We start from the raw sequence: 17,098 nt of genomic DNA, 5'->3' as shown, positions 1-17,098 counted from the left end.
GAGGAGCACTTTCAAGCACCCTTCCCAAGGACTCTAAGAAGGCTGGGTACTCTGAACTGCTGTTCGGTGCATAAGCACAGACAACAGTCAAGACCCGTTCCCCAACCCGAAGGCGTAGGGAAGCTACCCTCTCGTCCACCGGAGAAAACCCCAACATACAGGCACCGAGTCAAGGGGCTATGAGAAAGCCCACACCTGCCCGCCGCCTCTCACCATGGGCAACTCCAGAAAAGAATATAGTCCAGCCCCTCTCAAGGAGATTGGACCCAGAGCCCAAGCTGTGTGTTGAGGTGAGCCCGACTATATCTAGCCGGTATCTCTCAACCTCGCGCACCAACTCAGGCTCCTTCCCCGCCAGTGAGGTAACGTTCCAAGTTCCAAAAGCCAGTTTCAGCAACCGAGGATCAGAACGCCAAGGCCCACGCCTTCGGACACTGCCCGATCCACAACGCACCGAACCCCTACTACTGCCCCTCCCATTGGTGGTGGGTCGATGGGAGGGGGGACTCATGTAACTCCTTCGGGCTGGGCCCGGCCGGGCACCATGAGTAAATGCCCGGCCACCAGACGCTCGCTGGCGAGCCCCTCCCCCAGGCCTGGCTCCAGGGTGGGGCCCCGGTAACCCTGTTCCGGGCAGGGTACACAAGTCCTGTTTTTGTGTCTTCATAGGGGTTATTATGGATCACACTTTGTCTGACCTGTCACCTAGGACCAGTTTGCCATGGGAGACCCTACCAGGAGCTTTTGCTCCAGACAACATAGCTCCTAAGATCATTCAAGCACGCAAACCCCTCCACCACGATAAGGTGGTGATCCAAGGAGAGGATTTTGGGTCCTGTGATGTCTTTATGGAACGTATTAGCATAAAAAGACAATTTTAACAAACTGTAGCCAAATTCTTATCAGATTTTGATTTTTGAATAATAATCCAATATTTGAAAATGTCCAATTACTGAATAATTATAATTATAATAATAATTATAGTGAAAGGGCCTCCAGTGAGCTCCAAGGTCCCTGAAATGCCTTTAGCAGCTGTTACTCCACTGAGGGATTCTGGGTGCAGTCAGATTTCTGAGGCTGGCTTGTGCTAAATCAACTAACTCCCTCTACTTGCCTGAGACAAGATTGAAGAGCTCTCTCGATGGTCAGTTCAAGACCTCTTTACCTTTAAGTGTGGTTTAAAACCCAAGGTGTACACAAACTAACAAACAAAGTACAGAGACTAACAAAAGAAAGCTTCTCAGATCTTTTTTGACCTAGGTCAGCATGGACTTGTTCTAGCTAGCTTTCCTCTCCAAACACAGAACAGGTGGAGCCAGAGAGCTAATAGGGCCTTCTCATTTAAAGGTAATTAGCTATTCACTGTTTCCCGCTCTGATTGGTAGTACATGATCTATTAGCACCTCATCAAGAATCTCACCCTCTTTCCTTTTAACTGGATCTAAACATAAAAAGGGGAGAATAATTCTGATACCAAATCAAATTGGGGCAGTCGTGGGCGGGAGGTTAGGGAACTAGCCCTGTGACCGGAAGGTCACGAAGAAGGTTCGATCCCCAGTGCCAACAGTCCATGACTGAGGTGTCCTTGAGCAAGACACCTAACCCCCAATTGCTCCCTGGGCACCTTGGATAGGGCTACCAACTGCTTCAGGCAAGTGTGCTCAATGCCCCCTAGCGTGTGTGTGTGTATTCACTAGTGTGTATGTGATGTTTCACTTCATGGATGTGTTAAATGCAGAGGTGGAATTTCCCCGTTTGTGGGATTGAAAAAGTATCACTTAACATTAGATTATTTTATATTTAGATTATTTAGGGAATAAACAAATAAGACATTCATTTATATTTCTTAATGGACGATTTAACCCATGCTACCTGAAAAGCAACACACATATTAAAAGACAGAAGCAAAGCCTTTGTAATCTTTTGGTATCATTATGAATACATTTGACCACAATATGGTCGTTCACCAATAAATCAAACAAAAAAGGAAGAAAAGTGTCCAGAAAGGGGTAACTCCCATATAGATTCTCGACCCCGTTTCATTCTTAATATTGTCAGTCTCCTCGAAACAAACCCTGACGAGTTTATTCCATTCAGAGTTGATATCTCTTTTAGAAAATTGATTTTCTGTTGCTTAGAGAGTTTTTGTTCAAACATGCAGTATTTTGTTGGATTTGAGAGAATGATAAGAATATCAATGAATAAATATGATCACTATGTTAGCATTTCTTTCCAAATTCTTTATTGAAAAAGTGTCATATCGTCATGCAAGTATGGTCTGCTATAAACATGTAACAGTGTAATAATCTGATGTTATTGGTTACCTCCAGATAGGCGTGGTCTCTCTGTGGTCTGACGGAGGGAAAGGAAAGATCCAGGAAGTCTACCAGATAATCATAACCTCCATCCAGCGGCTGAAAATCATCATCCGTCTCAATCATCTGACAGACATTCAAAACGACAGGTGAGAATTTTACAATGGAAAAGTCCAGATTATTTCAGATTAGCCTACAAAGAGCAGTGCGTTCTGACACAGCTTTGCCTTGCCTGATTAAAAAACAGCCGACAGAAATGTTTGGATATCTGGAAAATATATAATATGTAATATTTTATATAAACTTACACTCGCCGGCCACTTTATTAGGTACTAGTAAAAGTTTGGACCCCCTTTTGCCTTCAGAACTGCCTTAATTCTTCGTGGCATACTTTCAACAAGGTGTTGGAAACGTTCTTCAGAGATTTTGGTGGTTATTTGAGTTCCTGTTGCCTTTCTATCATCTGGAACCAGTCTGCCCATTCTCTTCTGACCTCTCACATCAACAAGGCATTTTCGTCCACACAACTGACCGCTCACTGGATATTTCCTCTTTTTCGGACCGTTCTCTGTAAACCCTGGAGATGGTTGTGTGTGAAAATCCCAGTAGATCAGCAGTTTCTGAAATACTCAGACCAGCCCGTCTGGCACCAACAACCACACATTCAAAGTCACTTAAATCCCCTTTCTTCCCCCATTCTGATGCTCGGTCTGCACTTCAGCAAGTTGTCTTGACCACCTCTACATGCCTAAATGCATTGAGCTGCGGCCGTGATTGGCTGATTAGCTATATGTGTTAACAAGCAATTGAACAGTGGCCGGTGAGTGTATATATTATATAAGGTTGCATTATTACTATTGTGACAGCGTAATTCCTTTGGAAAATATGTTAATTTAATGGGAAATCACTGTGAGAATTTTGCACTGTAGACCTTGTCAAATGAAAAATCGCAGTTGAATCTTCTCTGCAAATCCAACTTTATCACTTTAATTTACATTGTCGATTAATAGAGCTACTGCTTTGGCTGTACTAAGCTCTTCATAGGTGGGGCTTCATATAGCAACACTGATGATCGAGAATTCAGGAAGTGTGAAGGCAGTGAACACACGAGTGGTAACCAATTAACAGACAAATGCTAATCATCTGTTACCTCTGTTAACTTATTTCTCTTTGACCCTTAAGCACCTGAAACCAAATGCCAAACAACTCGACATGATTGATTCTCAGATGATGAAGTTGACTCGTGAATGCATCAATGAAGCACACATTTGATCTGTACTGGTAAACTGAGATGAACTTTTCTTCATAATTATAACTGCTTTGAATGTTATTGTGCGACCACATCACTTCTGTTCTCCAGTGTAGTTGTTTGAACTCAGTTTGAAAAATGATTGCAGATGTCAGGAGGTTGCATGAGAGTTCTCCTCTAGTCCTGGTGTAAATACAAAGACACAGGTTCATTCACCTTTTATGTTTTCGATCATTATATCATTATAATCTTGCGTCTATGAAGAGTTTGTGCTATTATATCAGGTCACTGTGATTTGTGTCTCAGTTTAAGAGGGACACAAAAGCTCTGCATATGGGCATAGAGGAGACTTGTTTATCCACTGTTTCACAACCCAACTATGAATGAATACACAAAGGAGATGCAGCATGGTATGTAAATGCTTTCTTCCTTGGCTCATTCTCACTACAGTATCTTTAGCCATTGGAAATGCTAATTTGTGCTAATTTGCTAAAAGAATTATATAAGAACATTTTGTATTCACATTACTATTTTCTATGTATGAAATGTTTTTTTTTTCCTTTTTAATTTGTATAAGAAATCTTTTCTAAATGTAGTGATGTTGATATCAGCTAGCCATGGTTTTATTTTGGTTGTATTGTTTTGCTATTATCTGTCCTCCGTACTGTGAATGAAGCTGATAGCAGTAAACATGATTTACCCGAATCACCAGGTTGTAGTCCTGAAATCCTGCCCAGTTATAATAAGCCTGGATCCAGCTTTTGTGTTCAAAGATTTCTGATGAAATGGCAGTGTTTAGTTTATCCACATACACATCAAAATGCCAGCTGTCCTTAAACACCTGAGTACCACTCGGGGGTTCGGTGATCGCATCCCTGTAGGTGGAAGGCTGGAGTTAAAAAATACTGATATATCACAGACATTTTTACTGTATTAAATTATTAATACTCAGGGTGAAGTTAAAATCAATATCTAGAGTGAAGTTCTAATAACATTAAATTCCAGATGGAAGCGCTAAAAATTCATATCCAGACGTATAGTAACGTTAATATTTAGAAAATCTAGAATTAAGTTTTAATACATTAATCTTTAAACATTAAACAGTTTTGTCCTCAATGCAGTTCTAATAAATATAATCTCCAGAATACAGTTAATATTCAGAATGAAATTCTAATCCAAGTAATATCTAAAATTTAAAAAGTTAAAATTGATATCCAGAATAAGGTTCCAATAAAATTAATGCCTCAGGTTCCAAAAGTGGCTATCAAGTCTTGAAGCAGACAACTTGACAGGAAATGACTGTACATTAATGATTACAGTATATCATTAATAACATAATAATTATGTATGTATTTATATAACAAACAATCCTGAATACCTGAATTCTTTATCTTAAAATATGAATTGTTTCTCAATTATATTGTTTCAGTTTATACCAAATATGGTTACTATAGAAAATAATGGGACCTATGAACATGAGAAGTGATTTTGAACTTTATAGTAGCTTGTGTGTGTGTGTAATCTGACTTGTGATGCATTAGAGCTTTGGCAAGGTCCAGTGTGGATCCGGGCAGTGGTGTCCAGGTGATTATATCAGGGCAGCGGTCCTTTATCAGTGCATTCAGCTCCGCTGGGCTGTTCTTAATGTTGATGTCTTTAATGTACCTGTGGGTTGTATTTACATGCGGCAGTACATCCTCATTAGTACATACAGAATTAGTGTGAATTTATTTCACTGTTTTAGTGTTGACTTCTTAAACTGTAAGGGTCTGTATGTGGGTCCACACTTTAATTCCTCACCCTCAGAGCTACAGAACTGGGACAGCCTTATAATAACACCTGAATAATTCATAGTAGATTCTCAATAATAATAGTAGTTACTGAACACCTAAAGCACTGTAAGTCACTCTGAATAATAGTGTCAGCTCAATACCATACATGTAAAATGTCCTGTTCAGACATTGTAGCATTTGAGAGCAGCTTCACAGCAACAGCACTGGATTAATGAAATGAGCTATCTAGCTAACTACTGGTTGAACAAATGTTTGAATGTTGCTGAATATTATCAACAACCACATGAGCAGAACTTGGGCCATTTCTGTTCAGATCCTTAGTGAAGGACTCTGTACAACAGTAATATACAAAGTAAACCTGAATGTCTGTTAGAAGCTGTTTCATATATCCATATTATACGCACAAAATGTCCAAGTCTAACTGCTATTACATTACTATTAGCATGGTGCAAGCATAATACTATCACTTATATAAGGGTGCAAAAAATGTCATTATTGCAGTGTAAAGATCTAATAAAGCAGGCATTTTATGTGTCACGGTTGGCTCCTCCCACTACTCCAAGTGCTTTTTCTATTTACTTTTTGATCGTCCACTTGCCCATTTGTTTTGATCTTCCACGTGCATTTGTTTTTCCATCTAGTCTGGCACCTTGTTTCGTGACTCCACCCCTGATTAATTCCACCTGTCCCTCATCATCCCCTGTTGTATTTAAGCCCTGTGTTTGGCCTTTGGCTTTACTGGTCTTTGCTGTTTGACATGTTTGGTCATTTGATCATGTTGGATGTATGCTTGTTTCATGCTTGAATTGTTTGTAAGCCGGTTCTGATTCGTGCTGTTTGTATAGTTTGGATTTCTGTGTGCTTTGTCATGTCTGTTCCTCCTGCTCTTCATATTAGCTACCTGAACCTGGACTTTTGTGACCACGACCCTGGATTTGCCCTTTATAAAAGTCACTTATCTCAGCGTATACGTCCTCCTCATTGCTCCCTGCTGTTACATTATGAAGCATTTTACAATGTTTCTTCAATAAATATTGCCATATAATGGCATGCCCACAATTTGGCTGTTTCTGACTTTTGGGTGAGAACCTTTTACAGCGATGTCAAGCATGTCTAATCAAATTTTGCGACCAAACTTATCCACCCCAACATGTCCTGACTACAGACTGCAGGAAGGCGAAGGAAAGTATAGTGGGCGTAAATAAATCAGCCCATAAAGATAATGAATCTAGTGGGAGTTTCATTCTGTGTAATACATCACAACACATTTAACACAGACTCACATATTTGCTTTATATATTGTACATGTATATTTCAGGTAAATCAGCTCCATTTGACCCAGTTTTTATTTTTTATTACTTGTTGTTCTTGGATCCACAGAATTCTAGTTATTTGTTAACAGCAAGTGAATCAATGTAGAAAAATGAAAACTTATTCTAGTGCTTTTTATTGAACAAGTGAGAGAGCTTAGCCCTATTAGCTCATTTATACCAGACACCACTGGTCAAAAGTGATGTAAAAGGTAGGTGTAAAGTGTAAATGAACCTGTCTGCTGGGTGGGCTTCAATGAAGTAGCCAGCGAATGGGCAGTAAACTTTGGGCTGCAGAGAATCCACCAGCTGGGCTTTATAATTTAGCAGCTTCCTCCTCTCGGCCTTGATATAATCAGCCTTCCAGGTTTCTACAGGACAAACATACACTCTTACAGTCCTGATGTGAATCCTGCTATAATCGGGAAAGACCGGAGTATTCCTGGTGTAGAGCTTTGGGCCATTTACAGTGAGATCATGTAAAAACTCGCACATGAGCACAGGAGCGCTGAGTCAGTTTAAAAGTCAGTTTCACTTTATCACTAGTTAGCAACCTTGGTCATCTCAGAGTAGCATATAAATAGTAAATACGTGTAAGAAATGAAGAAAATAAAATTGGCACTGATTTTAGAAAAAGTGGTAAAAAGTCAAGTGTGTGTGTGTGTGTGTGTGTGTGTGTGTGTGTGTGTGTGTGGGCTGGTCTGCATTTTGCATCTTCCAGTCAGGAAACAATCTAGTCCTGGGCCTGGTAACTCATGCCTACAGACTCATTGCGGTATGTGCTCTGCTCCGTACAGGGATGGATTACAGATTGAGATCCCATCCTGGCCACTAGGGGGCACTTGATCAGCATAGATTTACGATAGTCTAGACAGGTCACTTGTCAGACACAACCCACACAGCATATCAAGACACAAACTAGTTCTTATAACAGATAATTAGCTCTAATGTGGAGGTAAAGTCAAGCTAATACGTGGAATGTAGAGGTTTCTATTTAAAACATGGTAGGAAGCAGTAAAATTCATGATAAAACAGGTCAGAGTAGAACATAAAAACATGACACGATAGAAGCAATGAAACATAAAATTATCACCAGTGTATTTTCCTTTCTGGAAGGTCATAGGGAACCCAGAAGCTCCTCCAGCGAAGTCACTCATCATCACGTCCACGTTCCGAGGGAGATGGCCGTTATTCGGCCGCGTGCAGTCCACAGTATTCAAGATCATGTGACCTGCGGCATGTTCAGGGGCAGTTTTAATGATTTTAAACAACATTGACAGCACTGAACATAAGTGCTCTAAGGCAAATAACGTTTGTGTATTTTATATTTTGACGTAGGTTCCTACTTTAGTCTATCTATCTATCTATCTATCTATCTATCTATCTATCTATCTATCTATCTATCTATCTATCTATCTATCTATCTATCTATCTATCTATCTATCTATCTATCTATCTATCTAAAAACTAAAACTGCCTCAATGAAGCCACTGCTAAAAAGAGTACCATGGATCCTTCCATACTAAATAATTTCACCCCAACTTCAAACCTACCTTTTCTAAGTAAAGTCTTAGAAAAAAAATGTTTTCAAACAAGTAAATGCTTATCGAATATCAAACAATTTATATGAGATGTTTGTCAGGTTTTCGTTCTAAGCATAGTATAGAGAAAGCACAGATTCACGTTATGAATGATCTCAGGCTCTGCGCTGATGCTCAAAATGCTTCTATTTTGGTTTTATTAGATCTTAGTGCAGCTTTTGATACCTTTGATCACAAGATACTATTACATTTTGAATGTTGGGTCGGCCTCTCTGGGACAGCACATGGTTTCACTTGGAAATGATTCATCAAAACGATGTGCCGTTTCTTGTAAAGTCCCCCAAGGTTCAGTCTTCGGGTCTTTGCTTTTCTCTTTCTACATGCTACCTCTAGGTGATGTTATTAGGAAGCACAGTATACATTTTCATAGCTATGCTGACGACACCCAGCTATACATTTCTATTCTTTAGACAGATTAACCAACTGTGTGTCAGATACTGCATTTCTCAGTGGAAGTCGTAAAATTTTATGCAATTAAATCATGAAAAAACTGAATTACTGATTGCTTGTACAGAAAAAATGATTGTTCAGAAACTGGGTTCTTCAGCTTCATATACCAAACCTGAAGTATGAAACCTGGGTGTGATCTTAGACTCTGAGCTCTATTTTACCCTGTATGTAAACACAGTCACTAAAGTAGCTTTTTATCATTTAAGAAATATCACTAAAATTCAGTCTTTTCTATCTCAGTAGAAAACTAAGAAAACTATACATCCCTTACAACTTATACAAAACGCAGCAGCATCCTAACAAAAACAAAAAAGAGAGATCACATCCCTCCTGTTTTTTAAAGAACTGCACTGGCTGCCTGGCTGCCTATCATTCAGGATAGATTTTAAGAATCTGCTACTAGTCTTCGAAGTTCAAAACAACCTAGCAGCTGCTTACATCACAGGGTGTCTGTCTGTTTATGTTCCGGCACGTAATCTAAGATCTGCAGATAGTGGCCTTCTACAGACGCTCTATGTAAAACACAGAAAGAGGCCTCTTTCAGTTATTATGCTTCTAAACTGTAGAACTCAATTCCACCTTTAGACAGTCAAGCTCAGTGCTTACTTTTAAGAAGCACCTAAAAACTTCTCTTTAACTCAGAATTTAACTAAAACTGAATGTCTTGTGGTGTTTATCTTTATCTTGTAATTTAATCTTCTTTTTCTTCTGATTCTAATTAAATACTAACTATCTATCTCTATTTATACATATCATCATCATCATCATCATCATCATCATCATCATCATCATCATCATTAACCGCTTAGTCCAGATAGGGTCACAGTAGTAAGTGGGAGAGCAGAGAATCCCAGCTGACCTTGTCCCCCCACAACTTCTTTCTCATCTCTTCTTTGACCCTGAAGTCATTTTACAAAGTAATATTGGTGGAAACATTGCTAAAAGCTGTATGTAAGACCAAATGATGCCAGTCTTTATTTACTCCTTAATGTTTATACAAAAAGGGCCTATTTCTGCTTTAAAATCTATTCTTTAGGGTTGCCCTGGTAATCTTATAAAATTGTCCAAGTCCAAGACCATGACTAGTCGAGACTGAGTCAAGTCTGACTAATGTCTAAAGGGGGCCGAGACCACCTGCGAACGAGACTAGGTCAAGACCAAAACCCCAAAAATCAAGCCCTTATCAACACCAGGCCTGAATTGATCTTTATTTTTATTTTATTAGGATTTTTATTTCACAGATTGTACACTCACAAAAAAGATGGTTCTGCAAGGTTTTAGTAAGGAGAATGATTCTGTTTAGAACCATGAGTTCAATATGAAGCCATTTCATGCTTAAACGGTTCTGGTGAAAAGTTCTTTGGATTGGTGCAGAATGTGTTGTTTATGGTTGTTTATGTAGAATTGATTTTAAAATGGTTCTATATAGCACAAAAAGGGTTCTGCTATTACAGTGTCAAGCTTGTTTTTGTGTAACTGTTTCAAGATTATCTCTCATCACATCTGGAGCTCAGCTGCTGTTGAGATGAACTAAAGCTGCTGAAACTCTGCTCTGCTTTGCTCAGTTTCCAGCCCAGTTTAACCCCTGAGCTGCTTAAGTAAATGTACATTAGTGACAGTTAAAAGAAAGAAAACAAATTTTAAATGGTAGCCCAGGAAATAAATTTGTCCAGATGACCAAGACTGAGGCCAAGCACAAATACTACTCCAGGTCACTAAACAAAAGTCTTCAGTATGGACTGGAGTACTACAGACGTACTACTCTTCTCCTTTAATTAGTAGGTACATTCAAAAGTAGCATGGCTTTTATAACACACTGCCTCCCTGGCACTTCAGTTTTGGACAGTAAGCTTCCTGATATTGCAGTCAGCTGTTAGACATTTAGTCGTATTATTGTCCATGCTGGAAAGCACAATATTCAAAGGGAATAACTCGTGCTGTTAAAAAATGACTTTTCTGAACTTTTAACACACCTGAAAGATTAAGCAGTAGATTATGCAGTAGACCACTTCCAGCTCAAGGCCCCAACATGTTCTCCTGTCCTTTATTTCTCAGCATTTGGCTCAATATGGCCTCTTCTGGGGACAGAGAGATTTAATCTAAATGGCCCAAGCCTAATCAGGGCTGGTGTGCGAGTGTTAACAGATCACCTCTCTTTTGTTCCATTGGTTATGTGCCAACAACGAGATGGCACCTGAGGACCAACTTAACATACATCAGCCTGATCATTATCGGCCTGATCTCTTGTCATGTCACATGAAGACCCATTTTCAGAGAAAATGGAAGAACTGGTGTACACAGGAAGAAAGATCCTTTCCCAGGCAACAGCACAGAGCCCACATGTTTCACTGATGAACATGAGGAGGTTTCCCTTCCACCTCCTAAATACTGCTCCCTAGTTCAACCACCCTGGCCATACCCTTCATCTGTCACGGCAACATCCACTGTCACATCTACAGGAAGCACACAGTACTCCATGTTAAGTCAACAAAGCTGACATTGGTGACGCTTGATATCTCCAGGGTCACCGCTACAGTTTTGATAATATTCGTGAAAGATTGCAAAGTATGCTGGGACTCCTGGTGCTTGCATCTTATTTTCCTGTCCTGATTGTAAATAGAATAAACAGAGCTCATTTAAGTCACTCTCTACATCAGCCTGCTCTGACAACATGCCCTTCAGCATAAATCTGATTTGAAGTCTACGTTTATGTTGCTGTTCTAAATTTTAGGTCTTTTGCAAACAAATCTTTTATAGGTTCTGATCTTATTACTTTTTGACTAAAACCTGGATAGACAATGGCAACGCTGCAGCAAAATATCTGTGCTAGTGCTAATTTAATTGTAGCTGATTTGATACTGTTGATTATAACATTCTTTTAGACTGACTGGAAAACTGGATAGAGCTTTCCAGAGTGGTTCTTAGATGGGTTGGATTGTACAACTGCATCTCCAAAAAAGTTAGGACACTGTGCAAAATGTCAATAAAACCAAATGCAATGATGTGCAAATCATTTAAACCCTAAATTTAATTGAAAATATTACAAAGACAGCATATATTTTTTATTTACAAAAATATATGCCCGTTTTTAATTTGATGCCAGCAACATGCATGTTCCAAAAACAGTTGAGAAGGGGGCAACAGAAGGCTGGGAAAGTTGTATACTGCATAGACAGCATCAATTCTGCCACCTTTTCTGGGCCCAAGCTCACTTAAAATGTGCTGGGGTGAAGTGGAAATGTGTCCTCTGGTCCAAGGAATCAAGATTTGAAATTCCTTTTGGAAATCATGGACACTGTGTCCTCCGGGCTAAAGACCACTGAGCTTGTTATCAGCACCCAGTTCTAAAGTGCATTAGTTCATTAGTATGAGTGGCGTGCACATCTGTGAAGGCACCATTAATGCTGAATGATATATACATGTTTTGGCAACATGTGCTGCCATCCAGACAACGTCTTTTTCAGGGAAAGCCTTGATTATTTCACAAGGCCAAACCACATTCTGCATGTATCACAACAGCATGACTCTAGAGTAAAAAGTCCCGAGGCTAAACTGGCCTACCTGCAGTCCAACATTTGGCTCAATATAAAATGAAAGATAAGACAATAGAGACTCCGAACTGTTGAGCAGCTGAAATCCTATATCAAAAAAGAATGGGAAAATATTTTGCTTTCAAAACTACAGCAATTTGGCCCCTCAGTTCCATCATTTACACAGTGTTCTTAATAGAAGAGGTGATGCAGCACAGTGATAAACATGCTCCCGTCCCAATCGTTTTGGAATGCATTGTTGGCATCAAATTCAAAATGGCCATATGTATATATGTGTATGTATATATATATATATATATATATATATATATATATATATATATAATATTTCTCAATTTCAACATGTGATATGTTGTCTTTGTAGGATTTTTAAAAATATGGTTTACATGATTTTCATATCATTACAATCTATTTTTATTCACATTCTGCACAGCGTCCAAACTTTTCTGGAACTTGGGTTGTATTTAGACAATAGGAACTACTTTATTGCCATCAATAACCAAAAATCTAAACCGAGAATGCTGACCACGATCCATTCTTGGGCCCTTACTGTTTAATCTAAGTCCATACAAATAATAAAATATCTTCGCTATGCAGACGACGCCCACATCTACATCGTTCTCTGGCCTGATGACTACAGTCCTATTGACAATTTGTCATTGTTGGAGTGAAATAACTGGATGAAAGAAGGCTTTCTCCACCTAAATAAAGGAAAGACAGAGGTCATTGTCTTTTGGTAGAAAAGAGCAATGACATGAGGTTAGTGCTCATGTTGACACCAGAGCTTTGAGGGCTGAAGATCAAGTCAGAAATCTTGGAGTAACTGATTCTAACTGATTCAGGTCTGAATTTCAGCCATGTAAAAGCAATAAAGAAAGCAGCCTTTTACCATCTTGCTGATATGTTGCTGATTTGATGTAGATAAACCCAACAGATAAAATCACTAGGGACTGGTCAGTTAGTGAAGCAGCATTCAGTCATTAAGCTGCCAACTGCTGGAACAAATTCCCAGATGAGGTTAGACATGGTCCAAATGTATCCATCTTTAAGTCCACTTTAAAGACGTTCTTGTTTTTCTTGTGCCTTTGTTTAGCACTGCACATTATCTTAGCACTGTTCTAATTTCGTTGAATCCCTTATTTTTAAATGTCTTTATTTTATTTTTAAAAGTCCTCATGATCTGTTGGCCCTCTGATGAAACAGGTCAGTAAGCAAACTAACGCAGTGCATCCTACAATAAAAGCAGCATAGGCTGGTTTTATGAGTGACAGAAAACATGGAAGCACACAAAAAGCTCTGATTCCACATGCTCTTCCATTTTACTATGATCTATGTGCACATTCACTACGATAAGGGGAAGATTTTAATCAGTTAAAGCTGCACTATGTAAGATATTTGGGATATGTTGGAGTGGCGCTTGCAGTCCAGAACTAATCATTCGATATCAGTAATGCTGTGGTGGCTGAATGCAATAATACCCTCACAGTAATGTTCTAATGTGTAAAGCCTTCCTAGAAAAGTAAAACGCCCCTTGACTCAGAGGAAACACTGGTACCCACAAACGTGACATCTAGGCCTGTAATGAGCTTACCTTTATATTCTACTATTAAGCAGGTGTCCATCTCTGGGTGAACTCCATCCATCAGGATCATAAACCGCAAGTGTTCATCAACCTTAACCAGGAGATAAAAAGAGGAGGCTTAGTTTTATTTCTCAATCCCCCTTCCCTCAGATATATTCTTTTATAGCTAAAGAATGCTGCGAAGAATCCCATTTAACCCAAAGAGAAACAGTTTATATTATAAAACCTACATTTAGACTGAGTTATTCATAAAAACTAATGAGAAACTGTAGTTCACAAGTCAGTTTCTATCACAGTACCTACAATTAGAGTTATTTCTTTGTAATAATATCCCAAACTGTACTGCTCGAATGTTTCATGGCTCAGGAGACGTAATGGTGATTCTCCTAAAATTCATTAGAAGAAGTAGCATTACACAGGAGTCTTATTATCTTGGCAAACCTCAGCACAATGTTTGACTTCATTTAAATATGAACTTCATCTCTAAATACTTTAATCCTCAAGAGGAGACATGAAAAATTAGGAGATGTAAGCAAAGGTCTCCTTTGTCTTCCTATCTGAACTCGTTGTTTAGGAGAAACTATAATGACATAAAGGATATTTTTCCCCTTTACTATTAAAATTATTTTGCACTTCTGTCAAAAATCACTTTAAAAATAGATCAGGTGGAGATTTTGTACATTTGAATAGATGTATTTATTAACATACTGAATTATGCTTAAACAAAAGTATATTTAATAACAAGGGTATTATTTAGAAGTACATAAAAGCATAACTTTTTTTGTATTTTAGCTGCATTGTGGTTTCAATATAACTTCGACTAACATGCAAAAAATTAAGGGTACTGGTACCTCCAAGAGAAAACACTTGGGTTTCATGTGTAGTAGAATTTGTGTTCATTTCTTAAGTTAACTTCATTGCATACAAGAATACTTAATTATGTGTGTTTGTATGTTTATGTTTAGTTCTTCCTAAAATATATATTATTATACCTAATTATCCCTAATTATTATGTCATATAGAAGTACACTTAAACATGTAATATTTGTTAAATGCATTAAAGTGTCATTAGTGATATTAAAATATAATTTCAAATGTGGTTAAGTGCATTTTAGTTGCAGTGTGATTCAAAATGTGGCTTTTACAAATATCAGTAAATCCTATAGTCCATGTATGATATATTCTTGGTATAATAACAGTTATGTCTTCAAATGACTGCCTCAGCCAGAAACTGCCTCAGTCAGACACTGCCTCTACCAGTGCAGCTTCTAAAGCTTTACCATCCAGTCTTGAAACAGAGATCCTCTTAGCTTTTATTTGGTATTTAGCTTATTAAATTGTAAATACTGTTTGACCAGAGGAGGATGGGTCCCCCCTTGTGAGTCTTGGTTCCTCCCAAGGTTTCTTCCTCCAGTCTGAGGGAGTTTTTCCTTGCTACCATCACCTCTGGCTCACTCACTGGGGGATACATGTTGTAACTGTATGTTTTCAAACTTCTGTAAAGCTGCGTTGTGACAACATCGTTGTAAAAAGCGCTGTACAAATAAACTTGACTTGAATTGAAATGACATACTTAGATGCAACTTAAGCTTAAAATGTTTTAAAACTTTTAATTATAGCTTATTTATACTGTAAATGCACTTTAGCTGTAAGTCATAAATTGTTCCAGAGTAATGCATTTAGTATAAATTAAAATAAGTTCATGTTAAAGAAAAGTACACTTGAAGGTATTTTTTTCACAAAATATTTCAGGGTCAGTGTTTCCGCTGCATGTTTAAAAACAGGAGGAGATGCAAAGGGGAAGGAGCACAAATTGCGGTTGTAGGTGTTATGTGCATCATATTTCTGTGTTACCATCACAGCGTAACAAAAACATTTTGTTCAGAGCTTCCTGCCACAACTGTGTCACAGCACTTCCTGCCAAACTGCTGAATTGACAAAAGAACGGCTAAATTATCAATAGAATTTACTTCAAGAATTGACCTGTTGTAATATTGAGCTATTTGTTTGGAGTTACAAAAAGACTGTTCATTGATTTTACTTGCAGTATTTTGTGGAATTTTAAGTATATTTTTTACATTAAGTGCAGCAAAAGAAAAAGATCAATTCTTAAACTATTTACCTTACTTTAGAATGTTTAAAATAATTTTCCTTATAGCATTTTCATGGTAGAATAGCCTTTTTATATGTCTTTATCAGAAAATGTCACAATAAAATCTTTGCTCTTTTGCAGAGAACATTCCATGTCTAACACAGCACTGTTCAGTGATAAATGCCAACATTGTCCAGCTTTAACAGACAATTCCTATCATGCTTTCTGGAATTGTCCAGAACTAATCCAGCTGTTTTGGCCAGAGCTCATGGACAGACTATCAGAGGTTTTGGACCTTGTCATCCGTTTACGTTCCATTGTAGCACTGTCCTCACTTTCAGCACCCAAGCACCTTAAATCCTTTATATTCATATCACTTACCATTGGCAAAAAGTTATACTGCTGAACTGGAAGGACAGAACCCACATTTCAATAAAGCATTGGCTTAACCTCCTCACGGATCACTGCAACGTGGAAAGACTTACAGCAAATTTTAAAAATAAGACAATCATTCAAGGAAACCCGGTCACAATTTTTATAATATATTGAGAGCTGATTTCTCTCTCGAAACTCATCAGGTAAGGTTTAAAATCCATACATAGTTGTGGCCAATGTATGTTGGCACGGGAATATATATATAGAGAGAAAATAAATAAATAAATAATTACACAGCACTGCTCTTTGATTTATTTCTTTGTGTGTTTCAACCAGAGACCAGAGTGAAAAAGAATGTTAACTGATGCTGATGGTTTGTACATGCTATAATGATATTGAGGTGTTTTAAGACCAGTGTTACATTTATTGCTTATGACATTGCATCCTGTAGCAAATAAATAAAAGCAAAAGTAGTAAACATATCAATAAAATTGCAAAAGTGCTTAGTGACTTGGTAAAGAATTCACTAAAATTGCACAAATACAAATACAAGTACCATTAAGTCAAAGTGGGACTTTCATGAATGGAAAAATCAGAGTTCTGGAGCTGAAGATTTGTAGATGCTGTAAGTGATTCAGCACTAATCAATCAAATGTATCAAATGTCACAATATGTAGTTTTCTGCTTTGGTCTGGATCACAACTCTTTTCTTCTGCCCTTTTTCCTTTCTTATGAACTAATTCCACACCCAGACACAGATACTGCAATAAATCTGAGCTC

The 17,098-nt window shown here is 38.2% G+C and overlaps 1 protein-coding gene across 5 annotated transcripts in view; it reads right to left on the bottom strand.

Moving 5' to 3' along the window:
* Positions 1-17,098, bottom strand: part of LOC108411720 (cytidine monophosphate-N-acetylneuraminic acid hydroxylase-like) — a 40,072-nt gene that overhangs the window by 3,763 nt on the left and 19,211 nt on the right. For all 5 annotated transcript variants that reach the window (XM_037541483.1, XM_037541485.1, XM_037541487.1 and 2 more), the window contains 6 exons: positions 13,861-13,942; positions 7,761-7,898; positions 6,903-7,038; positions 5,092-5,229; positions 4,265-4,439; positions 2,325-2,441 (listed from right to left, as the gene is read on the bottom strand). In XM_037541483.1, coding sequence (XP_037397380.1) covers positions 2,325-2,441; positions 4,265-4,439; positions 5,092-5,229; positions 6,903-7,038; positions 7,761-7,898; positions 13,861-13,942 — 786 coding nt within the window. The remainder of the gene's footprint in view (positions 1-2,324; positions 2,442-4,264; positions 4,440-5,091; positions 5,230-6,902; positions 7,039-7,760; positions 7,899-13,860; positions 13,943-17,098) is intronic.

The sequence above is a fragment of the Pygocentrus nattereri genome, chromosome 1 (assembly GCF_015220715.1).
Source record: "Pygocentrus nattereri isolate fPygNat1 chromosome 1, fPygNat1.pri, whole genome shotgun sequence".
In the NCBI taxonomy this organism is placed as follows: domain Eukaryota; kingdom Metazoa; phylum Chordata; class Actinopteri; order Characiformes; family Serrasalmidae; genus Pygocentrus; species Pygocentrus nattereri.
This window is presented reverse-complemented; position numbering and strand designations above follow the sequence as displayed.